The 27,764-nt window shown below is 50.6% G+C and overlaps 1 protein-coding gene across 5 annotated transcripts in view; it reads right to left on the bottom strand.

Annotated features, from left to right (window-relative positions):
- Nucleotides 1-27,764, bottom strand: part of Cut (homeobox protein, cut) — a 165,336-nt gene that overhangs the window by 21,647 nt on the left and 115,925 nt on the right. For all 5 annotated transcript variants that reach the window (XM_076325449.1, XM_076325450.1, XM_076325451.1 and 2 more), the window contains exons 3-4: nt 4,211-4,529; nt 1,139-2,536 (exon numbers count right to left, since the gene is read on the bottom strand). In XM_076325449.1, coding sequence (XP_076181564.1) covers nt 1,139-2,536; nt 4,211-4,529 — 1,717 coding nt within the window. The remainder of the gene's footprint in view (nt 1-1,138; nt 2,537-4,210; nt 4,530-27,764) is intronic.

Raw genomic sequence — 27,764 nt, 5'->3', positions numbered from 1 at the left:
CTCGAGAGCGTTCGATGACCATCGAGTAATAATTTCTCTAAAATTGCCATTCCTTTAAAGTTATCGATCGTTCTCTCTTATTCGGCGGGTACGAGAGCCCAACGAGCAAAGTTATTTCGACGAGCAATTTGGTCTACTCCGGTTTGGTGTCAACACGTGGTACTCTGTAGAGGCGTTCGAATCGATGCAGCCTGTTGCGCAGTTCGCTATAATGTAGAAACGCTCGAGACTCCTAAATTTGCAAATCCGTTAAAACATAATCTCGACGGCTAGCTAATATACATCTAATCGAGGGCGATCTACCGCTAAGTGTACTTTCGTCCTGAGAAAGAATAGCGCCCTGCTCCGATCGAGTCCGGTGTAAAGTTACCTTCTATGAATGTTTTTTCGAACGACAGGGAAAGCTCACGACGTCACCAACGCACGGCTACATCGACGATCGATTTTGTAGCGCTTGTCTAGAGGGACACGACCTCCGGTTTTCGAGCGTTGCATACGTTTCTCGCGGTAAAGTTAGGCCAAAATAGAGACACCAGTAACACCCGTATTAGACAGCCGAAAAAAAGTTAACTGACAGCTCATGGTTAGTGGTTCGGCAGAACAGATTATTGGCAGTGCGAGGCAGAAAAGATTTCTTAGGAGTCAAACGGTAAATTGTCAGCGGCGAAGTTGAAACGATCCGTTATCGATCAGCAGCAAACTCATCGACAGGTTCGACGTTGCGGACAATGTTCGAGGCGTTGTTTCGATGCTATTGCAAATTGAAAGGAGAAAAGAAAACAGGTTTCCACGGGCGATGCGCGTTCCATCGAGTCGTCGAACCTGTCGATGCTGGCTGGTCCGAAACGGTCGAAGAAGAAGCGGATGTAATTACTCGTGGCCACTGCAATACCGTACCCCGATAGAGCGTCCCATTGCAGTTTCCAAGTTGATCTCATCGTTCGGGAATCCGATCGGGTTTGTTATTAGAAATAAATCACGGAACGTTTATTCTCCTTAAAGCGATCAGACCGAACGTGCGTAATTACAAGGTCCCGTTTCATCCCGCGGACGTTTGATCTTCACCGCTTGATAGAAGTGATTCGTAGGTACGTAACGATGGGAAGACTGGAGACAGCTGGAAACTGATCGTACTCACCTTTCTTGGGTATCAGGGATTTCAACAGCAGTACAGCGTTGTCGTCGCAAGCCCAACCGTGCATCTTCCTGTAGCTATCGCGACCTTTTTCCGTCAATTTGTCCCACGGCTTCGGTTTACTCAGCAGTTCGCTGACGGTGCCCTGACTCAGCCCAAGAACGTACTTGGCGAACAGTCTTTGACCGATGTTGTGTATCGAGAGCAGTTCTCTGACCCTCCTCGCTATGTGGAGCGTGTCCAGATTCTGGGAGGCGTATTTGTCCATGTTGTATCGCAGCATCTCTTGGAGCCTGGCCTCCATCGGGTCGCCCTTCGGTATAAGGGACTCGCCGAGTCGACCGGCCATACCGGCTGCACCGTATTCGTCACCGAATCGGAACGGATGCGTTCTATCGTCGAAACGAAACGGACTCTTGAGGGTGTCCAACACGCTCAGACCACCGATGTTGTTGTTGGCCAGATGGTGGCTGTTGTTATTATTGTGACAGGACTCCTGGTCCGCGGGACTCTTTGGCGGTGGTACAGTCGGTACGGCGGGTATCATGCTACCACCGTTGATGGAGGCGGATGAGGCAATCGTCTCGATCATCGTCGTGGGTGGTTGAAAGCTTGGGGGTGATGTTAACGCGGTGGTGGAAGATGGCGTCGGCGGTGCAGGTGTTTCGTGACCCGAAACCGGTGTTGGTGCCTTTTCGGCGGCATCAAGGCAACTCAGTGGAGTGGTTCCTAACGGGGTATTCGATTTGGCCGGTGTGTTCGAGCTGGACGACGGGTCCGTTGGCGATGGAAGATGATTTATGCTACTGGTGGTAGACGGTGGGTGCAAACCGACGAGCGGCTGAGCTTGCTGCAACTGTTGCTGCGACAACTGACTGAGCGTAGTCGACTGATGTTGTTGTTGTTGTTGTTGCTGCTGCTGCTGCTGCTGCTGCTGTTGCTGTTGCTGCTGCTGCTGCTGCTGCTGCTGCTGTTGCTGCTGCTGTTGCTGCTGTTGGTGTTGCTGTGGGTGTTGCTGTGGGTGTTGCTGTGGGTGTTGCTGTTGTTGGTGTTGTTGTTGTTGTTGTTGTTGTTGTTGTTGTTGGTGCTGTTGTTGGTGCTGTTGGTGTTGTTGTTGTTGATTCATGATGGACCTCTCCAACGTTCGCCTCCAGTTGGCGACGATCTCTTCGCCGAGGAAGGAGCCGAAGGTCTCGACGTTTTGGAGAGGAGGTGGGAAGAGGAGGCTGGACGTCGTCGAGGTGGCCGAAGACGGTGTTGGAGTGGAACGCGGTGGGAGGGAAACTGCTGCTGGGGGCGGCGGCGGTGGTTGCTGGGAGGACACGTGGGACGAAGGCGGTACACCCCCGACCCCGTGGGGCGAGGCGGTTGAGGCGCGCTGCAGGGGTGACGATAGTCCACCTGCAACCACCAAAAACACAAGGGACCGCGTCAACACGAGCTCACACACGCAGACGGACGTCGATCGACCTAAATGGTTCACGATCAGCGGTTTCGATTGTTTGTTTTTTTTTGTTTTTTTTTTTCGTATCGTCTGTCGTGACAACTGACGGCAATCCTAAGTTCTTCGGTAGCCTCCTGGACGATAGACGACGACGACCGAGACTCTCTTTTTCGACGCTTCGTCGCGTGATCCACACAAACGAGGAACAACGTGGCCCAACGAGAGGAAAAGTAGTCACGCGCCGGTCAACTGGGTTCAGTCTCCCTCGTTATTTCGTAAAAGGAATCCTTTCGTCGCGTTGCGATCGGGTTGTTCTCTCGAACGTTCGTCCGCGAAAGACTGAAGACCAGTCCGTGGCATTTTTAACGATTTACAACAAAGCGGTATCACCGAGGGGTGTTTGGGGGGTTGGGGGTTTGGTGGTGGTGGTGTTGGTGGTGTTGGTGAGTTCGGGGCGGGGATGTAGACGTCTCGTTGTTCGCGGGACGGCGAGAAGTCACGAAATTGGAAAGGATAATACGCCTGGAATCCGGAAACGATGGCATTGGATCTCTTTCTCTGCCCGTGGAGACGCGGCGGCTTCTCTCTCGCTCTCTGGTTGGTTGTCGTTCCCGGTCGATTCGTAAGAAACTCTGGCCCAAGAAACAATGCTTTGCCCCGGGCAGCAAATATTCCGAGTATCGTCCACAAATTTTCGTGTACGGGGTTTCGTGTGTTTCCCAGCGTGCAGACGTTTTCGTAGCGGGAGCTCCGGGTGATGCGAGGTGGACTGTGGGATACGATCACGGTGTCCGTGACGCATTGGTGAGAGGCGCGAGGTCTGGGTTAACGTGCGGGTCTCGGTTGTGTTAGTACCTCCTGCGAGGGTACGTTGATGCGCGTACCAGCGAGAGAGTAGCTCGGAAAAGAGTGCAATCTAAGCGGTAAAGGATCACGGAGAAACAGGCAGAGAACGAGCAACGGAAGAGAAAAAGAAACGATGAAAGAGTGCGCGAGAGGACGAGAGTACCGCGATCGCGACTACGGCCGCGGGAAGGAGAAACGAAAAAACAAGGATCAAAGAAGAGAGTAGAAACAGGGAGAAAAGAAACAGATTGAACGATACAAGTGGGAGAAAGAGAGACAGAAGGGCCAGATACAAAGACAGTTAGAAAGAAATGCGAACACAGTGGCAAGCAGAGTTACTTTGTTGTTCCTTTTCTCTCGGTAAGCTCCTTCAGTCATCCCTCGTTCTTTATAAAAAGCGTCCGCGTTGCGTGACTCGTGTCCTTTTTATCGTTACTCGATATCGAGTCCTTCGACGTAGCCTCGAAGAGAGAGAGAGTCGGGGATCGAAGACCAGAGCTTTAGCGCAGGAATTAGTAGCGGTAATAACGAGAAGGCTCTTAACGATGTCACGCGTCTACCTTGCTGGAGGTTCTCTAGCTACTGGCAAATACGTCTCGAACAATTCCTGATCTAAAGCGGACACGAGAGCTATCGTTCGGAAATCGGCCGATTTCGCCTGATAGATCGTCGACCGATCTCTCGTCGCGGTAGAGACCGGACGAACGAATATACGATCGAGAGATCGTTGAACTCTTTCCTAGGACCTAACGCTGCGCAAAAAGAATTGATTCGAGCGGACTCACCAAGCGCGTCCGGAGTATTGGATGGCTTCAAGATCTCGGTTTGCTGAAGCGCCTTCGAGCGTTCCATTAGAAGGTGCTCCAAGCTCTTGCCAGGTTCGCCGGTCGGTATCTGCGAGAGGTCGACCGACCTCAGCGCGTTAATTTCGCGTTTTAGGTCGTCATAGTCCCGCTGTCGTTCCAGTTTACTCTCGAGTCGGCTGATGTGCTGTCTGCGTGCCTCGAGTTCTTCCTCGAGCCGCGCCGTCGCCTGTGCGCTGGTCTCTTGGAGACGTTGCAGGCTTTGTTGTAACCTGGACACTTCTTCGACCAGCTGGCTGATCTGAAAGCAAAGGTCGGCTACGTTGATCAAATCGTTCTTTCGGGGGTTCTTCCTTCCCGCGAATTTACAATACGCGGAATCGTTCAAACTCGGACCGTGTCAATTTCACAAATACCGAAATCTTTGTCCTTTCGAAATACTTTTCGATCTTTTACGATTTTCAAATGTCTAATCGGAGAAGGTCTTTCCGTACCCGATACAGAGTCGAAGTCTCGATTCTTCGAAGATACTCTTAACCGGTGACGATACTTGGAGAGGCTCTCTTTATACCCGACCCAAGGTCGAAGGCAAAGCTTGCCCTTTTTACGACGCAAAGGTTATCGACGTAATCGTTAAAATTCGGAGGATGAACCGTAAATTTCACAAGTACCGAAAGATCGATTTTTCGAAAATATTCTCGATTCCGAACGTACTTGTTAATCGAGTCACGGCGATATCGATGAAACGAAGTACCGAGTATTCGGTTACCCGGCGTCATCGCCTTGTACGCCGATCGGTACCTGTTCCCGGTTGTCGTGAAATCGAACATGAACGTAATTACATTATCGTCGATACAAATATAGAATTGCACACACGAAATCCCGCTCCGTCCCTCCTCCCTCGGTTTCGAGCCCCTGTGGACTGCTCCGGGTCTCGTTTATCAGCGAGTAAGAAGCTTACCAGAGGCTCTTTATTAATTTTATCGAATCGATTATACCGAATCGATATCGGCCGCTTAGCGAACGGGATAAGTTTAAATCCCGACTCGGTTCCGAATCTAATTACTCGAGGATTAAGTTGCAAGTTAAGGCGCGGGATTCTTTCGCGTCACTCGTGCTCCACGAAAGACATCGATGAACGAATTCGAACGTGGACGCGAAATCCGGTTACGTTTTCGATGCACTGCGCGGAACGAGGCTGAGCAACGCTTTTGTAAATAAATAAAAAGAAAAAGGGAACGTAATTCTGGCACCGGGGTTGGAGAGTAATCGATCGCGTGAGAATTCGAGTCTATCTGTTTTATTTAATTTATACGAACGAGCACAATGAATACGTGCTGGCAAATGCGAGGAGAGGGCCGAACGAGGGGAGGAAGGACGAAAAAAGAAAAATGTGGAGAGTGGCAAGGCAAGAGAACCATCGGGGAAATGAATGACAGATGAGGAGGAAAAATAAACGGAAAGTCCAACAGTGGGGTGGCGCAGCCAGAGAGAGAGAGAGAGAGAGACAGAGAGGGGGTGAGTTAGTATGAGAAATCATGCAGAAACACCGAGAATAGAAAAGTAAAAAGAAAGGAACGAGGGTACCGATGGTGTACGCGAATCCAGAAGGGAGATAGATTCGGACTTGGCGAGAGGACGGAGACAGAGATGTAGACGTCTAATTGGAGAGGCGGTGCGGATTCGGTTACGCGTAATACCAGGACTCGTCCATTAACTATTGATCGTGTGTCGTTAATAACTTACGATGCACGTCATCGACCGATCTATCGTCACGGAAAGCCTTTCGTCGTTCGCGTAACTTCGCGTACGCGTGTATCCACTCGAATGAAAATTGCGGACAATTCTCGAAACTCGAGCCACGTACGAGAGCTCAACGCCGCGTGAAATTCCACACTTTCCTCGACCTTTCGAACGAATTACGGGAATCGTTGTTTCTCTTTTCTTATTTTTTCGATTCCCTTTCTTCGTTCGTCGACGATTGGAACACCGTTCGGTCGTTATTATCTTTGCTTCCTTTTTCTTTTTTTATTATGCACGTTGTATTCGCGATCAGCTTCGTAAAACGAACCAACAATTATAGAAACGTAGCTCGCGCGTTCTTTCAAACTCGAAAGCTTTCGACGTCAGTTTCCGCGTCCAGCATCTCGTAAATTGAATCGTAACGTGTCTATAGTTACGACCATTTTCTTTACCGTGTCTCGATACAATATTTCGAGCGTTCTAAAATATGCACGCTTCTTTAGTATTCGTGATACCATGGTAGCGAAATATCGGAGTATCGTCGAGGTCCGACTCTAAGAAACGATCGCGCACGAGTAGTTCTCTTAACGATTCGGTAACTCGATAATTATAATTACCCCGTTCCGTTCACCGAGAGAAACGCGAGTACACCGATACATTATCGACAGTCTGTAGACTCAACTTGCGTAGGAACAAAGCTCGCGCGGGGAGCAACGCTCGCGAAAACGTCCGCGGACGTAGAGCCAGCCAGCCAGCCAGCCCCGCGTCCCCTCGATTTTCATCGGTAGGGAACAATCGCTCCGTTCGTCGGCCGCGAAGAAAAGGTGGAAGACAGAAATTGCGGGGAAAAAAAGAACGTGTCACCGATGGAACCCGATACTCCCGCGCGATGTTCTTGGAATATTTTTTATTCCCTGGGAAGATGGATCCCGGGTAGTGGTTCTTGGAACGAACGGGGCAAACAGTGGCGGTCGGTCGGTCGTTCGGTTGGTCGGGGGTCGGGGTTTGGGGGTTGGGGCGGATAGGGTAGGCAATCGTCGTGGCGCGATCAATCGCGATGAATCGCGGGTGCTCGAAAGTTTCGAGTTGGAGCCCATCCACGTGTTACGCGACCGGCTACGGACGAAAATATCGGTTGCGAGGAGGGTGTGCAAACGGTGGCCAGGGGTGGTAAAAGCCGACAGTACGAGAGAGGCGAACGATTTTAAAGCTGAATGCGTTTCGCACGGTGCAACGGCGATGCGAACCAGATCGTATCAATTGTTTTTTCCCAGCGAGGCATCATCCTTTTTTTCCGGGGGGTTAATTGAGGAGCGAAGCTTCAATATTGCGAAATTCACGCCCCCGGCGTGCATCGGCAGCTCGAGCCGACGATATGAGCCGCAAATTTAAAAAACCCCGGGGATCTCCTTTCTTTCTTCTTTTTTTCTTCGTTTTTCTTTTCTTTTTTTTTTTTTTTTCGTTATCAACCCTGTTTGACAAACACGCGTTGCTCCGTTGTCTTTTCTTTCGTTTTTCTCCATCCGCGTTTCGTTCCGCCAACAGGAAGGGAACGGAATCGCGGCAGCGTGTTGCGCCACGTTCGACTAGAAATTTGCATTCGTGTTTCGTTTCTTGATCCTGGAACTCTCGTCGTTCGATCTCTGGACCTGTCACCTGGAACACCTGGAGGGGAAAGGTTTCTCCAACTCGCCTCACTTTTTACACATTCGTGTTGGAAAAATTGCTTTTACGGCCGGAGTGCACACATCGCGGACAATGCAATTATAAAGCGGAACGATAGCGCGAGTGCGCAGTGTTACGAAATTAACGCTGCAAAGTAAAATATTTCCCAAATATTTTTCACGTAGACAATTTTCGCGCGATTCGAGGAAAGCCGAAAGGTTGAACTTTTCAGCAGCTTCTTTGTTCGTACGTTTAAAAATTTTTTCGAGAATAATTCTTTGCGTAAAAAAATGTTTCAAATGTCCCAACCAGAGATATTACATTGTCTCCTGTGGATAATTTGTGTACCACTTCAACCGGTCCACGATGTACATCGATCTTCTTTCGTCTCGAAATTCTCGGTATAGCGGTGATATATCGTCTGCCAGATTTTGCAATCGAAATATCCGTGTTGCAGTTTACCTTCGCTCGCGAACGTCGATTCACAGTTTTGTTCGTCTGTTTCGACGCTACCAGAATCAACGATAAAAGTATCACTTTCGTGAATTTTTCGTCTTTACTGCTTCCCGATACCACCGATTCATCGGTACAGCTTTCGCTGTACACTTTTCAAATACAACGATGTAAAAAACTCTCGGAATAAATGTTCGCTTTCAAATTTTCGCAACTCGGCTTCGATAAAACGAACGTGTGTCTTGGCAATTAAGTTTCGGTATATTTAACGACCTTTAGTGTATTTAGTTTCGTTTTTTAAAAATCTTTGACACTTGCGTTACGCACGAACGAATTTAACAGAATCTCGTCTATCGCTTCGTTTTAAAATGCATCTACCGGTACATTCGATTTTTAAAAATGTTTCATCGTGCTTCAAAGTAAAGTTATACTTTGTTTTCGTCGAAGAAAACACCTGGACTTTACTTTTCAATCGTTTGTATATTCGAACGATTAGTTCGTCCGTGAAAACGAACCTGTTTCTACAACGGTTAACGATTTCCAGGCTTCGAGGCTCGGCGCAGGATCGAAGATCCTTGATGCGGTGTCAAGTATTCTCACCTTTTAATTTATTTACCACCGTACCTGTTAGTTGTCCCCCTATTTCATTTGCAATCGATACACGCTTACGGCTGTAAGTTACTTTACCCCGCGTTTCGATCAGTGAACAGAGGGTACAGATTGTGCGGATAAGTACGCATCGACGTTCTATATACGTGAAATAGATGAACGCGAGGAGGGAGGGGAGAGTTCTCGGAGTTGCTCGTAATAATGTCCGCCATTAGCAATGGAGTAGGTTATCGCTTTGCGGGCAAAGCTGAGAGGAAGGACAGCTGGAATTAACAGCGTGTCGATATCGTCGAACTTGCCGCGTAAGTACGACCATCAACGGAACCAATCTTTTTACCGGGATCGGGAATTAGAAACGGAATCTGCCTTCGTTCGACGAGAGACGTTTACCTCGAAAGATTATCGAGAGAAAAGTCTCGAAACCATGAGTCACGCTTACGTTCGACCATAGAATCGAAATCTTTGCGCTTAAAAATGTGTCAAACGGAGAGAACTCGTGTTTATTATTTTATCATTATTATTTATTTGTATTTTTAAATTTACAACGCAAGGTGGACCAAGGAAATTCAGTTGCACGTTTATCGCGATAGCTCTGACCGTAGAAAAATAATGTAAACACAATTGTACCGAGAATTCGTCTTTCGATCGTTCGGACAATGCATCGTCTCGGTATCGATGGTTTTGTAATTCGAAGAGTAAGTTTTCTCGGTAGTTGGAAATCCATTGGTACAAACGTTGGTAAAAACAGTCGGTGGAACGATCGCGCTTCGAGAGAAGTAATTGGATCGGCATGCCGCTAGAAACTCAATTAGGCTAGTATCGGACCGCATTGGATAGAGCGAGGGCTGTCACGGTGTGAAAAGTCAGTCGTAGCGAATCGCTACTAAGAAAGCGCGACTATCGCTCGGACCGGAGGCTCAATTAGATCGACACGCTGTTAAACAGTTCGCGGTGTAGTCCACGGTTCGTATTATCGCGTCACAGCGGACTCGATCGAGTCCTCGCGATATCGAGAGCCCGGTTTCCCTGTCACGGTGCTCAAGGATCGTTACTAAGAAAGCGCGACTAACTCTATTAGACCGTCACGTGGCCAGATAGTTCACTGTCCGATCCGTGGATCGGACTATCGCGTTGCTGCAAATTCGATCATCGAGATACTGTACGATAGTCGCATCCTGTACGCGCCGACTCCTAAACGTCGCGACGATGATCCCACGTTCGCGTACAGCGATCTAGGAACGAAGAGGTTGGTGTTATCGTTGGTCGCTGACGACTACCGCAGGGTAGACTGTACTCGTAGGTGTATCGTGGACTCTTTTGGAAAGTACGAGCGAGCTCTGCGATTCCATCGGGGAGAAGATTCTAACCTGGTGCATCGGTGGGCAAAAATTCAGTTCTGGCAGAGGTTCGGTAGATCGCGATGCTAGCCGGAAAGTGTATTCGACCGGTGGAAATCGTGCGGGTTAACCCGGTGCATCGATAATATCAACGAGCTTGTTTCGTTCCGTCCGCGGATTCGTTAAATTTAATGTCTCCGAGTCGTTCGTAAAAAAGCCCGGAGCCTCGATCGGCCAGTCTGCGCGTCGCCTCTCGTATTGAATTTCGATCTTGCCCCAGATCTCAGGCCGGCCTATGCCATCGCCGCTGAATAGGGATATTCCACCGGACAGGAGATCATAAATTTTTTGTCCCGCATTTGGATCATTCAATCTGTCTAGCCAATATACCCCGGGTAATGAAAGATACGAGTGCCGAGGTAGATACGGACCCGGGGCAAATAAAACCGAAATCGTATCCGTGCGGTGTGCTTGAAAAAAGAAAGGAATTCGGGAACCGATGTCACGAATTTTTCCGGGGGCTCGGGGGAGGGGGTGACCGCGTCGGAAACCGAGCTTTACGGCCCCCGATCCGGCGATACTTTTTTGGCGAAACTTGGAGCGCGGGAAACGCGGTCCTTCGAGGAACAACGGTGAAAAGTCAACCAAGATTAACGATAGAAAAAGCGAACGAGGAGGAAGGGAACGCACAGGTTATAACCGTTGCGGTGTATCTCTCACCCCTTCATTTTTCCCTTTTTTTCCGAAACAAGGAGGTAGAGATTGTAACCGTCACGATACATCCCCCGTTCCCTCTATTTTTCCCTACTTCCCTCTCTTTCGCGTTTTTTGCCCACCGAAGGGGCATAACTATCGTGGCCCGCTTTTACTAGTATCGCTCGTACTCCACCCTTGTTTTCGGTATCTCTCGTTACGTTTATTTCCCTCCTCTCCTTTCCACGCTCTTCGTCTTCGGAGAGGGAGAGAGAGACGAAATCTTGGCGATATTGTTGTACCTCTTCCTCGAAAATCGAATTTACGAAACGAACTTGCCGGCAGGTTTTCCTTAGGTGTTTACGTATTTCGTTTCCTTCGTCGTCGTTCGGAACGCGCGAAATGGTCCGTGGCTCGTCACCTTGGCTCTCGAAGAAAGAAACGCGAGTCTCGGTAATCGGCCCTCGCGATCCTCCCGTTAGGTTCCACCTTCTCGGTTCTTTTTCGAGAGCCGCGCGCGCAATTACGCGACGGCGGTGTCCGTTCCCTTTTCTCCGGTGGTGTTCGAGGTTCCCGTTTTAAAGTGTCGGTAGGATGTCATCGATGGAGGAGAAACGGGCGTTGTTAACGAGATCCTCGGGTTGTTAAGGAATCCATCGGGTCGCAGGGTCGGTGTGGCCGCGTACGGCTAGCGACCGCGGAGGGGCGTCCGGGGGTTGCGTTAGGAGGTAAAAACAACCGGGGCTTGATCGATGGTCGCGAGGCATGGCGGGTAGCGGTGGCCAGACCGAAGGTGAGTCGGACCGGAAGACACGATCGGTCGTATGCAAATTAAACCGGACCCGAAGGCGTCGGGGGTGAGAAGTCGACCGAGAGGGTTCGAGAAAAGGGGACCGTGTCGAGCGAACGTTCCAAGTAGCCGCCACCGCCGCTCGCGTTGCCATTGTTTCTTGACCGTCGATCATCTTCTTCGACCCTCTGCTCAGCCACCACCGCCGCCACCTCCGCCACCTCCGCCACCACCACCACCGTCACCACCACCACCACCACCATCGTCACCACCACCACCACCGTCACCACCCCCCGGTCCCCACCCTCCGGCACCGTGATTTTTGCTATTTGCATTATACACAGGCGTCCGAGGGGCCTTTGTTTGTCGAGCTATTGATCACATTTTCTCCCGCGGTATAATCAATCTTCACGCACACGGCCGCAGCCCTCCTCGCACTTATGTGCCGCGGGGGTGCGCACACGTGACCGCGGAAACGAGTACGTGTGCGCGACGGCACGCAGTGGGAGCGCAAGGAGGCCGGTTGCTTCGTGTATTAATTTTCGTTCCCTGTCCACCAATGATGCGCCGCGAGGGATCGTTATGGCCGCAGGAGCTCGTGTGCTTCCGCGAGATCTCCTTCCTTCCTTCCTCGAGAGGGAGGCGGTGGGACGCGAGTACGGAGCCCGTTGATACTGTACGCTCGGGAGCCGAACTTGTTCTTTGTTTCGTCGAGCGCGTTAACCGTCGAGGGGACCGTTTCTCCAAAGTGAAATTACGATAAATTCTCGACTCTATTTTTTCCTTTAAGTTTCTTTGCGTTTCGGGACGACGAGGATCGCTTTCAACCTTTCTGTTCAACCTTTGTATCTTTGTAACCTGCGCGTGAACCATCTCGGGAAAGTTTCGTCTAATTTTTCCCGTTGGAGAACGTACGGTGAACGCGCGCGACGGTCGCGTAAAAATCGGTTCGGAGGCGACTGGAGGTCTCGCGGTGGAGATCGAGTAACGCGTCGGTGGTAAAATCCGAAGGAGGATCGGTCCGATCGGAGGACCGTGGCGGCGCGAGTCGCTCGATCGTGAATTTTTTCATCGCGCGGAAAAGATCGCAGCGGCGGTCTCCCCTCGTAGGTAACGGACCGGGGGTTCCCTTCCCGGTGGGTGGAGGATCTCCGAGGCTCTCTCCTTTTCTCACCACGGGAGAATGCCAATTAAAAGCCGGGCTCGGAAAGAAAGCCCAATCGATAGGAGGCGGATATCCCTTTCCCTCCCCCCCCCCCTCCCCTCGGGCCTGCTCCCTCTCCGAGCGCCTGGCCTCGACTCGCTCCGGACTCCTCTTTCCCTTGCTTATTCCGATTCCCTTTCGTTCTCTCGACGGGGGTAGCGATGTAGCCGGAGCCGAAGGGTTGCCCAAACTGGGAAGTGGGAATTATGGGCAGGATTAATATGCAAGGACTGGATACGTGCGGTGGCAGGGGGTGGATGGCGAAGCAACAAAAGGGGTCGAAGGGGAAGCGCGGGAAGAGGAAAAGGGGTTGCGTTCTGTCTTCGTCCGTCTGATATCGAGGCGAAGAGCCCCGTTTCCCTGCTTCTCCCTTCCCCCTGCACCCTCGCCCGTCCTATCGGCTCGCATCTCATCCCCTCCACCGTCTCCTTACAGGATACACGGCTAACGGACACCCCTATCGATTTTACAACTCGATATATGTGAATACCCACTTGTCTAATGACTGATCGGGCTTCCAGCTCAACCCTTTCCCTCCGACTCACCCCCGCTACCGGCTGGCAGAGCTTCTCCGGCAGCCGCCCCCGACGGGGCGGCCCCCGGCGAATGTATCTCGCCTCATTACACCGACTACGTGCCTTTGGCCGACATCTCGCGCTGCATCGACGCGCACAAAAATCCACCCTGACCTCCGCGAGCTTTTTTTTTTTCCCACCCACCTTACCGTCACCACCGCCGCCGCCACCGCCGCCGCCGCCGCCACCCCCCGACTCGATCGCGTTACGCACCGGTACTCTCGCTCTCGACACACGTGCTCCGAGATGCACGCTCGATTATTGAATTTTTTACGAAACGGTGGAGAGTTCGGTCGATGCCGATGCCCGCGAACCGATTTAACGCTCCGTCGCGGGGAAATTCGATTCCGAGTTCTCTCGTACGCGTTTCGACGTTTCGTTCTTCCTTCGAACTGACCCAGATCCTCGAGATCGCGTCCTCGCCTACTCGTTTCCCTCTACGCGTCTTTACTCGAGGTATTCGAAATCGCTGGAAGACGATCATCGGGAAACGGAGATCTCTCCAGCCCCGTATCCCGTGACGATCGTGGAACGCGAAGCTGGGGCGGAGACGCGAAACGAACGGATGTACACCGAGAGAGGGGACCGATAGTCGTAACGCGGACCGCCGCGAACGGTAGAACCCGGAATGTATGATATTTTATTTTAGCGTTCTTCTGGGCGCCGCTAGATAAGCCTCCGAGGATTTATGCTTATTACGAGCGAGCACCGGGGAGGCCGCTCTTTGCCGAAACCATTTCTGTACAACGGCTGGTCTCCCTCCCGCGCCCTGCCTCCTGTCTCTCGTTTATCTCTCCTCTCGCTCTTACGGTGATTCTCGTTTACTCTTACGTTTGATACCGCTACCCCTTTTATTCCCCTCGTTGTTACCCGTTGTTCGGCGAATCGTTGTTTTTCGGTCGGTCACTCCTTCGTCGCGGAATTCCTTCGTTATTATTTCCTCGAGATTTCTCGTCGAATCACGACCCTCGCGATTCCTCGATATCGTGCTTTTCCGATTCTCGTTTCGCGGCTCTCGCGAGATTCTTCGATACTCGATTATTCGTACCTTCTTCTTCATTTCTGTCTTTTAAAAATACCCTTGGACCGTGAGCAATACGGACACTACCAGCGGTGGATTCTTTTCCAATTTCGACCTCGTCTACAATTACTTTTCCAATTCAATTTCATTTAATTATTCGTAACTTTTTTTTTGTAGTTTTCCTTCCGTATTCTTTTTCATCTTTTTTAAATATCTAGTCGCTAGGAACGATAGCTCCTATCGAGTTTAGGTTTTGGACCTTTCGGTGCTCCGAATCGATACCTTCAAGTATCGAAAGTTCAACTTCGGTGTCGATATACTTTAGAAATTCACTTTTTACGCCCGGATCGAGTTCGTAAGGCAAAGTTGTAACAAAAGTTTAGATCCCGGTTAGATATCGGATTCAGGTCGGACGTTTGGGTCAGGGTCGGTGATCTTTTCTTCGAAACTCGATTTCGATCGCGCCTAACCGTGTACAATTTCGTTCGAATTGAACGTCACGGACGCGAACTGCAACGTTTCGAGGCAACGGGGAAATATTCGTCGAGTAAACTTAACTCGTAAAACGAACGGAGCGATCGATCGTTAAATACGGTCACCCTGCCGAACGCATTTCTGCAAGAAGGATCAATCGAATCGTTCTCTTCGGATCTGTCGTCCGAGTCGCTTCGATTCGACGGGAATTAATTGCAAAGAACGTTCAACGATCGATGTCTCGTTCCACTCGAACGGACGCTTCCATCGGACAACGTAAAACGCAATCGTAACGCAAATCGGACGAGAAACGACGAAGCGTCGGGTGAACTTGAACCGTTCGATACGAAAGTTTACGTATCTTGGCGTGTATTCGAGATTCAAGATGGTCGATTTGATTTCGGAGAACGCGATCGGGAACGCGGCCGGTGACTCGAGCCTCGAATAAGATTTGCTTCTGGGATTCGATTGTCACGTGTTCGCCGACCGATAAAACGAGCACCACGACGAAATATTTAACGTAAAATCGCGACGCTCGACGACTCGGCTTCGGAATTTATAATAGTTCGTGCAGGGTGTCGACTCCGACGGTTCCTCCTGTTCCTCCTTCTCCTCCTCCTCTGACGAGCGATGGCGAGAATAGGATTTCGAATCGTTTATTTCGTAATCAGCGAGCTTTCGAATCGACGGCATTGTGGCTCCCGCTGCTTATTGACAGAAGCGTTCCAAGTACGAAGCTCGCGGTGACATTTATTCGTGGAAGGCCGGCGATCGCGAGCGTTCATTGTTCGTTGCGTGCGCGGACACGGCCGCCGCATTGTCGCGCTGGCTAATGAGAAAGTTGCGAGCTACCGGGACGAAATCCCGGGATCCGAGAACCCCGTTCGACGATTTCGGCAAACCGCGAATCGTGCACCTATTATTTTATCGACACTTTGAAATACCTCGCTCGGTGCTTCCTTCGACGGTGGAACGCGATTCGAAATTACGTTTCGACGGTTCTTGAACGTTTCTGAAAATTCACAACGAAACACAGAGATCTTAAAACGTATGTACCTCTCGTCACAGTCGCATCGATTTCTTATTTATTACCGCTTCGCTGTTTCGCCAATTCGATCCGCAATTTTGGAAATTATCGTTCTTTGCTCGGTACTTTTTAACACTGTTTGTTTCTTGGTGGACGATTAAATTGTATTAAAATTAGAAATTTCACCGGTGCTTTGGAATTCCTTGTTCGAAGATTCGTTCGAGAGTGAAACGTGATTCGAGAATTAAATATTTAACGACTGTTAAAAATTTTACGAAACGAGGTGATCCGGGAACGTACACGTATCGTTTCATCGATGGTTTGTAATCTCTTATCGGAGAATTTCGAACCGTTTTTAAAAATCGCGCCACTTTCACCAACGGTCCCGCGTTTTACAAATATTTCCAATGCGCGTAACTCGATCCGCTGTACTCGGGTCGATATTAGGGCGATTATTACGTTACACACGCGTTACGTATTATACCGCTATTATTATATTCGCTTATCAGATTGTACATCGCTTATTATATTACACCGAGCTGACTGGAAATACGGTCCACGGAGTTCGGAGCTACGTTGTCCGAGTTCGCTCGGACACGGGAGCGTGTAAAATTCTATCGAATTCCACTTACCGTGAGTAAGCCGTCAAAACTACTCACGCGGTTCTAATTCGAGCGAAATACCTCGAAAGATGTTTACGCTGGAAAACGGTGACGAAACGTCGCCAAAGGCTGTTTAAATTTAGAAATTATTTCGTTTATCGTTCCAAGTCGTGTGCCTTCGACCGCTGTAATTAATCTTACCGGTCGAATTCGTTCCGCAAAATTCATTTTCGTCTCTTCATCGCGATTATTTTTGCCATTCGTTACTTTGTACGTGGACCGGCGATCCCTTTGAAATTCGACGAGAACGATACGCGCGATGCGGGAGAAGAAACATTACCGTACACGTGACTTTGCGAAATCACTCATCGCGGAAGGAATCGAAGGAAAGCGAACTGGTTAAAGACGCGGGGTGTAAAACGAGAGTCCTGGAACGGTGGTGATGGTTCGTTGGGCGATCGGCTGGCTGGAGGGTATTCTCGCGAATCTCGCGTCCCCGTGGAAGGATAAAATGGTGAAACGTGGTCCTCGAAAAATATATATTCAAGATACCGAGGGCCGTATCGGTTCGCGTGGAATCCAACCGTGCACCATGGCCGAAACGAAGAGATCCCGAGAACCACCACGGGGTTTCCTTCGCGTGGTCTAATTGGTGGATCCGAAGGGTGGAACTTCCCCGTAAAAACCAGCGCGATATCGAACGTACGTGTCCGCCGACGTTATATGGTTCCGCGTATGATACGTGTCGTTACTCACCCCCTCGGTCTTCCGCAACAGAAAACCGCACCCCGAGCCACCCCGTAGCGGGCAATGCAAATCTCTTTTTCTCCGCGCGTCTCGGTTTTAAATGCCACCCTCTCTCTCTTCCTCCCTCTCACTCTCGCTCTCTCGCTCTCTCGCTCTCTCGCTCTCTCGCTCTCTCTTTCTCACACATTCCGTTTCGCGTTCTCGCTCGCTCCGTCTGTGCCTCCCTTACGCGGTCGGCTACCCTTTCCGCCTATATCGCCTACCGAAGCCCCCGTTCCACCCCCACGGCTGTGTGCTCTTTGTTCTTCCTACGGGCCAACTCCGGCGGCGTCGCAACCCTTCCTTCGCGGCGTCGCCCGCTCTTTTTGTCGCTGCGGCTTATTCGATATATTGTAGCGCGTCCCCGCGCGACTGGAGGGACCCTAGGTGGGGAGAAAGGGTGGAGGCTGGGGGTGGAGTGATATCAGAGACAAATGACGGACGGGCAAAAAACCTAGCGGACGCGGGGGACAATTTGCTAACTGTTGATCCGTGACGGGATGGAGGGATAAGGTTCCATCCGACTTGCGGTCGATGGTGTTGGTATTTTTTAGGAGCCACGGGACGGACAGGGGGAATCTTCGGGGGAGGGTTTGGATTTTTGGCTCTCGATCGATTCGAAGAACATCGCGACAAACCCCTCGAACAACGAAACGGTCCGCGAAGGGTGAAACTGTTCCGTTAGAAACCGGCCCTTTCGCCGAGGCTCGGGCGTTCCTCGTTGGAAACGATGTATCGGGTAATTAGATTTTTTTCAAGTACGATATTTGCCGTTAAAGGGAGCTATTCGATGTCGAAGAAGAGAAACGAATCCCGATCCTCGTGCGTCCGCTCGTTACCGACGAGTTCGATCGGGGGTCGAGTTAGCGAGAGGGAGGAAGAAATTGTACGCACCGCTGAGAAGAAAACTGCTCGAAAGACAAGTTTTCAAGATCGATGCTGTTTCGAAGACGAATGTGGATCCTCGAAGGTTCGCTTCGCGTTCGACGACTCCTGGTAAAAGTATTTGCCCGGTTTTTACCACGCTACCGAAAAAAGCGCGTTTTGTATATTCCGAGATTACATCGAGAGTCTCGATGGATGGAAAAATATCTCGGAGAAGCGAGTTTCGCGATTCGAAGCTGTCAGGACTTTGGAAAATCTGTCGGTAAAGTTCGTTGGAAGAGGCGCGCGCGTAGTAAAGAGGAACCCCCTCGTAAATTCTATTTGGAAAATTTGTCGGTAATGGGATAAGACGGTGCGATACTCGTTGTATATTAGCGCGGAGGAAGCTCTCGGTTTGGTTTCCTTTACGGTGGGAATCGTCGCGAAACGGTCTCCTCCAGCCCCGCGTGTTCGTTCCCTGCATCGTCTATGTTTGCGTCGAGGGTGGCTCGAGATATTGGAGACAAATGACGCTGCAAAAAAACAACCCTCCTGACACGGCTCTCTCCCTGATCAGTTACTCTTTGAATAGCACGACTGTCCGGTAGAATAAACCTCGAGAAATATTCTTTTGTGAGCGGAAAACAAGGCCGAAAATTGTGGCTCTAAACGGCGATTTCGTGTTCTCCGGCAAATAGCCTCGGCGAGGGTGGTTCGAGCGCGTTGTTGAATTTTATCACCGCCACGCGATCTCTCGCGATACACACGGGCTAGCACTGGGCTGCTGGAACGGGGAAGGAATGCTCCCGGTACGGGCTAATGAACTTCTCATTGATTGGTTAAAATTTCGTTAATACTCCGACGTGTGCTGGCCGTGCCTCGCGCTGGCTCCTCGGAGGTATACGCAACCCGTCTCTGCAACCCGTTCCTCCTTCTCGGCCCACCTCGTTCCCCGGCGAACACCCTCGTCTCACCCCTGCGAGGGCGAATTTTGAAGGGTGGCTCGAACGTTAGTTAGGCTTCTCCGCGGTGGTGGCTCAAGTACCAACACCACCACCACTACCACCTTTGCCGCCTTTTATGACTGGAGGAAACTAACGAAATTTCCCTATCGGCGATCAATCCACCCCCGGGCCGAGCAACCCTTTTCATTGATCTACCGGCCTCCTCCGTCGAGGCTCAACCCCTTATCGTAACACCCTTTTGGCCGAGCGAACGTCCCTCACCGACCCACAACCTCCTCCTCCTCCTACCTCCTACCCTCCTTCCTCCTCCCTTCGCCCACCTCCCCCCGTACCCGATCGTTCTGTCTCTGCTTTTCTTCTTTCCGCCACCCACACCACCCCTCCGTCTTCGTCTCACTCCCTTCGAAATATTACCATCGTCCGAGCGTGTCCCCGCGGCCGACGAAGGGTGCAGGAGAACCGGCTTCGATGACGGATCTCTAATTTTAATATCGCTCCAGTTCGCTTTGAAGTGCCCTCGTTAGGCACGGGGGTGGACCGACCGAAGGGTTTCTTCGCCCTCGCGGAACGCAACGGCACGTGTTGCGGACCGAACTTAACCTCAAAATCACATGTCGTCGTGGCTCGGCCAGAGACGCTCCAAGGGGATGATTTTTGACCGCGAGACACGGGATACGTTCACCGAATTTTAACAATCCATGGCTCGCGGCCTTCGATACCTCCGATCGTTTCGTCCACTCGATGGTATTTTATGCATCCCTTGCCGTACATTCGAAAAATACAAATTAATATCAACGAGGTATTCAATATTTAACAATCGAGAAAGCGTATTGGGAAGACTTTGATCGCGGTTTCGAAACGCTAACGATGATTCTTCGAGAACGGTATCGTTCCTCTGAAACCGAATCGATCGAAAGCGAACGAACAATCGTCGGTTCGCTCGAAATTAACGCGACGCTCTTTTCGTGATAAAGTTTCGAGCTATCGCTCTCGTTACATCGGTAGGACGATGCGGCTGAAAAGGCACGCTTCTCCCGGTACGCTAGAAATCCTTTTTAACGAAGCCGAAGAAGGGTAGGAAGGGACGTCGATAATCGTTAAATTGCCTCTGAAATTCCTAGCGCAGCGAAACCTTTCGCTAGTTTCAATGGGAACGCGCTTATGATTCGCTTTAACAACAAACCGATTCTCCGGGTAGTACGTTCTCTTCTCTTTCGAGGATCGAAATCGAGAATCGTGCGGATCGTAATTACGTAAGGAAGATTCAAAATTCGAACTTGTACGTGCGTTTACGTTAGCTTCGTTTCGAGTTAGGTTCGTTTTAAAGCGTGTTTAGGAAATATTCGGTGCTCGTCGATAGACCCTTTGGTATCGACGGTCGCCTAATTACTTCGACTTTGATTATTTCGTTCGATACCGGGTTTCGCTACAGTACACGCGACTATAGTCCCGACAAAATCAATCGACCCTCCGAGTCCGAGCAGTCGTCCTCGCTTTATTGTTCGCGCGGTACGCGTTCTTCGTCTCTCGAACAGAGCCAAGATGCCATCGCGTAAAAGTGGAAATCGTGTTGGGCACGATTCACCTTTAGAGAAGTGGCCTCGAGCAGCCGATTCAGTTTCGCTAGCAACTATAGTCGCCGATAATGGATCGCTTTGCTCGATTGAACGAAACAGGCCGAAACGTTGCTCGACGATCAAAATAAAGATTTTTACCGTTTCTTCGTAGATCGTCTTCCACGATAATCGTTTCAAAGTCGATCTCGTTTCTCATCGACGAGAGAAAACCTCTTTCGATGCTTCCAGACACGATCGTAGTACACGTGTACGTATCGATTTGGATAAGAGAGAAAAATTTCGCTTCAAACGTTTAGTTTTTACACTCCTTGTATACCGGGTTGTTCGATAATTTTTATTGGTAGTTGTCGCGAGCGATACTTAAAAGCAACGTTTCGAAAAGACTCCCTTTGTGGTTGCCTGGTCGATCCCTGTTGTCTGTACGGTGTCGATGCTACGCGAAATGTCAACAAATCCGTCTCGCTAAAGTCATGATCATCCACGTTGATACCCCTTTGACGTCACCGTACGATGTTCGGTGATTGACGCGTATCGGTATTAACGCGTTCACTGTCCTTGTAAACAGAAACGTGTATCGCGTGTCTGAGATACGACAACCTCTCGATTATAAATTAGACGGACTCGTTTTCGTTAATTCCTGCATTCCTTTCGTTTCAAAGCAGCCAGAAAGAAGAGTAGACCGCTGAGATTGTCTCGATGCGTCCAAGATTCGTAGACTCCCGTACACGTGTCAGCAAAGTGTTCCTACGGTCCCGAATTTGGTGGACTCGAATTCGTTCCGTGTTACAAGAGCCGTAGAGCCAACCATCGACTACGCGATAAGTCGTAGGTCGAGTTGCAACGTTAGTCGTACGGCAGCGCCCTACTGCCATTCATCACGGCCACGTGTACGACAGGTTGTACATCAACCCCGCAACTTTACAATTACCGTTGAAACGGTCGTATCGACGATACTTAGTCGCTTAAATTATTCTACGCAAACGTCGTTACGTTCGTGGTCCCCGATCCTGTTCGTAAAAATTTCCGTAAACGATGTCCTCCTCGTTCGACCGACGAAATCGTTTATTAAATTAAATCGAACTGAAATTGAACCAACTGCGTTTCGAGTCGCAAACGTTTCTTAAAATCGGAGCCAAGGAGAACGGCTGACCCGTAAAAGTTTCGCAAACGATACGGTTTTCGTTCGAAAGACGGTCGTAAAATCGAATAAACCCTCGCTGCGCTACATCTGGGTCTTTTCGGGCCCAGAGAGACCTTTCCATCGTTCGATTACACCGTCGGTATAATTCTCCTTGGAAAGGAAAGAAGGTGCGACGAGACGATAGAACTTTTATCGAAAATATTTGCGCGAGCAATTGTGGGTCCGTTTAGAGGTGTTGTTCGCAATTGAAGGAACAACAACGCACGATTATCGTACGTCTGGAACTTGAAACGCGTTCGAGGGAAACGAGGATTGCGCGGGTTCGAACAGTTCCGGTGTCTCGAGGCGATGATAAAATTCAGTTTCCTCGCGCACGATTCGAAAAATCCGTGCGAGGTACGGGTGGAAAGAATCCGTTGGAAAGAACGAGAGAGAAAAGCGTCTCGGCGAGGAACGGGCGCGAGAAAGACGGAAAGAATAACAAGAAGAAAGGGAAGGAGACGAGCGGGTGCAGAAACAAACGCGTAATCCCTAACCTCGGGCAACGAGGTTCGGGGAAAGAGACCAAGAGGGAAAGGAGGACGAGAAGGTGGGCGGAGGATCGAAAGAAGTTTCTGACCCGCTTACGGGAAGTGCGAGCCTCGGAGTTCCCGCTACTTCACAAGAGTTTCCGAAGTGGCGAAGCAGACACCACCCTCCCTCTCGTCTCAGTGCCACACCGCAACTCCTTCAGCCCCCTCGTCCGACCCGGTATCCTCCTTTCAAACACCCTACCACCGTCCAACGGTCTGCGTTGTCGGCTCCTCGTTGTTTGCCCCTTTCGCAGGCCCCCGAGAGCGGGGATGTAGCCTTTACTTTCGCTGAACGGTGAAAGTGCACGCAGCCACGTTCCGCGTGCAGCTGAACACCGCGTTTAACTGGGACGTCCGGTACGCGCCGCTGCCGCTGCCGCGCACATAAGGGGGAAACTGGCACGCTGTACAATTTCTAGCCGGCTTTCGCCGATGGGGTAGTAGGCGAATCCTACGACCAGAGGGGAGACCACTTCTTTTCTTTATTTTTTCTTTTTTTTTTGTCGCCGAAGATGCGTCCGATCCGAGTGCAACGCTCGTCTCTTTTCAGATACGGAGAGACTTTTCTCGTTGGTGCAGCTCTGAGGTAAATTTCATAGAATTTTTCTTCGAAATATTTGCTCAAAGTTAAATTACGGATCCGCTCGAATCCAAGTGTGAGTTTCTCCCATAGTCGTCTTCTTCGTTGGTACGGCGAGAGTTATTTGTAACGTTTCACCCTCGTTTTAACGCACCTGGTTGTTTTCGGAGTCGGAGAGACTTTTTCCGTTGTACAATTGCATCGTTGGTGCAACCTGCCTTGGAAATGAAAATAATTGAATTTCCGAATGAAATATTTGTACCGGAGCGGCGATCGAGATAAGGGAAATCGAGGGAAACGAAACGAACGTTCGTCACCCGGAAAACGACGTCTTTAAACGCGGTTAAATAACCGATGAGCAACGAACAAACCGCGTTCAATTTTAAAATAACTTTCGGTTTATCGATTCGACGAAAATAGGGACCCCCGAGTTTATCGTTCGATTCGTTCGGAATTTCGACTTTAATTGCGTTTAATAATTCAGACGTACAAATCCCCTTCGTGTTTAACGGTCTCGGTTACGCGACGACGTATCGAATCTTGGCTGGAGAACCGATCGAAGAGTCCTCTGGGTTTCATCGGACGTGTCCACGATCCCTGTGTAAACTTGGCTCGATTTTTTCTCTCGAGCTGTACACGTGTATCCGTGGAACTGTCGACCTTTGCATCGAGTTACCTCGCAGTCGAGCAGATCGGTGGTGGTTTCTCGTGGCGAGAATCTCGATCGCGCGGACGATACGGTTCTTTTCTCGGACGGAGGATATCGAGGGTCGAAAGAAACGGTCGAGATCCGCGATTCCTCGGGTGGATCGGGTGAAAGGGATCGGTGACCGATCGAGCGATCGAGCGATCGAACGTAGGGAGGTCCGTGTCCGAGCAGCCCGATCAGCGGCTTCGTAACGCGCTAGGCAAGTCAGAAGCCCGCATCGGGAGTTTCGGCCGTGCCTAGGCTACGCGAGGAGGATGAGGAATCGGAGGCTGGGAGATTTAAAGGGTGGATGGTGGTGGAGGCGGTCGCAATGGTGGTGGAAGGAAGAAGGTGGAGTGAGGGAGAGAAATAGACAGCCGGAGAGGGCGAAGGGAGACCAGGGAGGATGCAGTATAGGTGGTACTAGGTGGCTTTAGCTTCATCTCGCTCGGTATCTTACGCCGATACCTAACTCTCGCTCCGTTCTAACCCTTTGCCGGGCGATTCATCCATCCCCTTCTCTCTTTATTTGAGTATAATTATTGATTATTGGACGACGGAAGGCCGGCTACTCTAGGACGTGGAGAAGGCAGGGTTGGTGTAGGTACCAACGTTCGAGAGGGTTGGCTGGAGGTTGAAGAACGGTAGGAGGGTGATTAAGCTATATGCCTGGCATATCCCACCCCTTGCTATCACCCTCCAGTCTCCCCCGCGCTCGCTCGTCCTCCTTCTGCGTTCGCCTTTCACTCACCCACCCCTTTGCCCGCCATCCGTTCTTCCGATACCACGGGGTTGCTGTCTCTCTCGGTCTTTCTGTACTGACAATTAGACTGATAGGTATATCTTAGTCTGCTATCGATTTGATTCCACCCTATCGTATAGGGTGCACCCGCACACCCGGGCAAAATTTACATCGTGTATGCTACAACGACGTCGATCGCGGTGCCGTCCTACAGCAGTTACCTCCAACCCCGAACGGTGCCTGCCTGCCTGCCTGCCTGCCTGCCTGCCCGCCTGCCCGCCTGCCCGCCTGCCCGCCTGCCTGCCTGCCTGCCTGCCTGCCTGCCTGCCTGCTTGCCAGCCCCTTCTACCCCTTTCTTGCCTTCTTCCCTGTTCTCGCACTCATCCATGTCCACCACCTCTCCGCCTTCGGAGCAGCCTTCGATTATAACCGAAACCCCTGCGCCCTGTCTCTGTAGCGCCAATACATCCGCCTTCCAAGGGGTTGATTAGTGCATTACCACTCGAACTTGTTCCAACCCTGTCCGACCGAGGAGGGAGAACATTCCCGTCGACCCCGTTCGCACCGAATTCACGCTCGTTCTTCGCGGTATCCCAGCCCCGGTCTCTTCCCTCTCTGTCCGTCTCGCTTTGTTCTTTCGGCCAGGGGACGTTTTTTTCCCTCTCCCTTCTTCCCCACACCCCACACCCACCCCCCTTATTACCCTCTACGATCCATGGGTATTCTCCTCACTTTCGACGTAATCCTCGGGGTTGGATCGCCCACGGAGTCGGTTACCGGTCCCGGCGATCGGTAATTGTGGGATTAATTATGAAAGTTACACTCACCCTCCTCCTCCGTAACCCACCCCCGCTCTCTATCCAAGGCGGATTCCCCGGTTAATTCGTAATTTCGCCGATGGGAAATTGCGTTGACTCACCTACAACAGAAAAAAGGGGAATCGTGGGGTTAGTCTTCGGCTCGTTGGAATTCGTTCGCGATCGGAAACTAGGATTCGATGGGCTCGCATCGGAACCCGCGAATCCCAAAGAGCGTCGGACGGAGCGCGAGAAACCTAGTCGCGGTGTAAACACCAGGTTCGCTCCGGTTCGATTCGCTTCTGTTTCGATACGTCCGATCGGGTATCCCTTTGCGGGAATTCTCCGCGCGGCGCGACCCACCTGTCCGACACCGTTCGAAAAAAGAACAGAAATTCCCGTTCGATTTTAAAGAAAAGAGTTTCCTCCCGTCGTCCAGGTTGGAAGAATCGCAATTCGAAAGGGAGTACTCGAAAAGAAACAGAAATTCGTCGAAGGTTTCGCAATTCGAACGAAAATAATCCGATGGTTGGTAATCCACCGCGAGAAATCGATCTCCGCGATAAGAAGAATTTGGTTACGGTAACCACCTGTCGTTACCCGATAACGCGGTTCGAATTCTTCTCTTCTATTTTTTTTTTTTTTTCGTTCGTTCCGATTCGTCCCTGCTCGAGGTATCCACTCGAATCCGTCAGTCATCGTTTCCAGACGCGCCTGAATTCCTTCCCAGAAAACCATCGCGCCCCTAATGACGTTGAACCGGAAACAATGAAAAGTCACCAGCGAGGCGACACGCGGGGTACGGCGGGGTTGAACATCACCGATGTCGATTATTAAAACCCCGCCGAAAACGGGTATCGACGGTGTCCCGCGCGTAGGCGCTCTATTAATTGTCGAATAATGAACGAAGTTAATCGACAGCTCGACGAGTGTCGACCGGGTCTCCATCCCCGCGCTGTCCCTCTCGCGGTACATCACCTTTATATCATTATACGACGAGCTAATGAAATTTTCATAGCGTCGAAATATCGATGCGCCACGCTCGATGCTTTGTATCGGCCTATCAATCACCCCCTCGCGGTGTACACACACTCGCGAGCGGGATGCACACATCGATTACGGTACCATCCCTTTCCCGACTCGCGCCGCCCATTCACGCACCGTGGAATATAATTGACGTCCGTCCACCCTGTAAACGAGTGCCCGGTCCTTGTCATTCGGTTCGAAGTCGATTTCGATCGGGCTTGGTTTTTTCGAGGAAAGTCGACGAAATGCAAAGTGTCTGGTATCGACGAAACGCGACGCGGGATTCGTACGAGCTTCGATCCAGCGATAGTAACGGGAGTGATCACCGGTTTGACGATCGAGCAACAATCGTTCCTTCCTAACGATCGGTATTTTGTATTTTTCTTTGGAAAAGGATCGAACTCGTTTGGGAGTTGAATGAAAAAATAACGTATACGTAGGAGTTGCTGTGGTACGATTACGAAATAAAAGGTGAACGCAGTTTCGGGATATACGTATATCGAATGAATTAGTAGAATGAAACGCATAAATAATAACTCTTTTCTCGACTCGACGCGACGCGTTCCGCCTAATTTACAAAAACAAGTGGTCTCACAAGTCGTTTCCTGGCACCCTGTATTCTCGCACGCGTTTATTACCTTTCGTTATAATTCTTAATTTTTCTCGTTCCGTGCGTCCGGTCGCGTTTACTCAAAATTCCTCGGTCTGGCGCCATTTCAATTGTTCGTCTATTCGCACCTCGGTCCGGGCACCCTGCCGTTCACTTCAAACGCTCTTTTTTCACGCCTCGGAATCACTTTATTCGCTCATCCGTCCCAAACACCTCGCATTTTCTCCGGACCGCACGTATTCGCTTTCCCACGCATTATCGCGCACACGCGCACGTATAACGGATAAACCAGTGTTTACGCAACGAGGTAATTGTTGGACGATAAAGGAATACGCATTGAGAATTAAATATGCAATTAATCGACAAATTGCACTCCCGAAGACCTCGAAGGACCTGTTGAAAAAATTCGAAAACGAAGCTCTCGAGAGAATCGATAAACACTGGTACTTGGAACGAAAAAAGAAAGAAAAAAAAAATAATAAACGAGGACCGGATAACTCGTTCGGTGCATCGAATCGGTATTGTCCCCAAAGTGGTGGAAAAAGCACGCGGGTTAAAAAAAGAGTATCGATCATAAAAGTGGGAAGAGGCCGAGCGTGTCCTCCAGGTAAGTGCAGGCTCTCGCGAGCCACAAGAACGTTAATCTCGCCAACAGGAGGGTTTTATCGCCTGCAACCCCCAAGTGACACGCGACTCGTCGTAAAAATCTCAGAAGCCCCCTGGGCAGGTGAACACGCCAAGGCAGAGCAGTAAACGTTGCCGGTTAATCGAGCATACCCACGTATACGCGTTCACGTGGGCCTACGTGTACGTACACGCGGTTATTACTCCGTGACAGCGAGAGAGCCGTAGAGAGACGGAACGAGAGGGTGGTACGAATCGAGCCGGAGAAAGAGAGGACAACGTTCGACGCGGCAGAGTTGCAGACAGACTACGAAACAACTATGACGAAATGTACAAAGAGGCGCGAGAGAATTACGGAGCAAGGGTAAAAC

This window comes from Ptiloglossa arizonensis, chromosome 13, assembly GCF_051014685.1.
Source record: "Ptiloglossa arizonensis isolate GNS036 chromosome 13, iyPtiAriz1_principal, whole genome shotgun sequence".
NCBI classification, from domain to species: Eukaryota; Metazoa; Arthropoda; class Insecta; order Hymenoptera; family Colletidae; genus Ptiloglossa; species Ptiloglossa arizonensis.
Note: the sequence above shows the minus strand (reverse complement) of the source record. Positions and strands in the feature narration are given on the sequence as shown.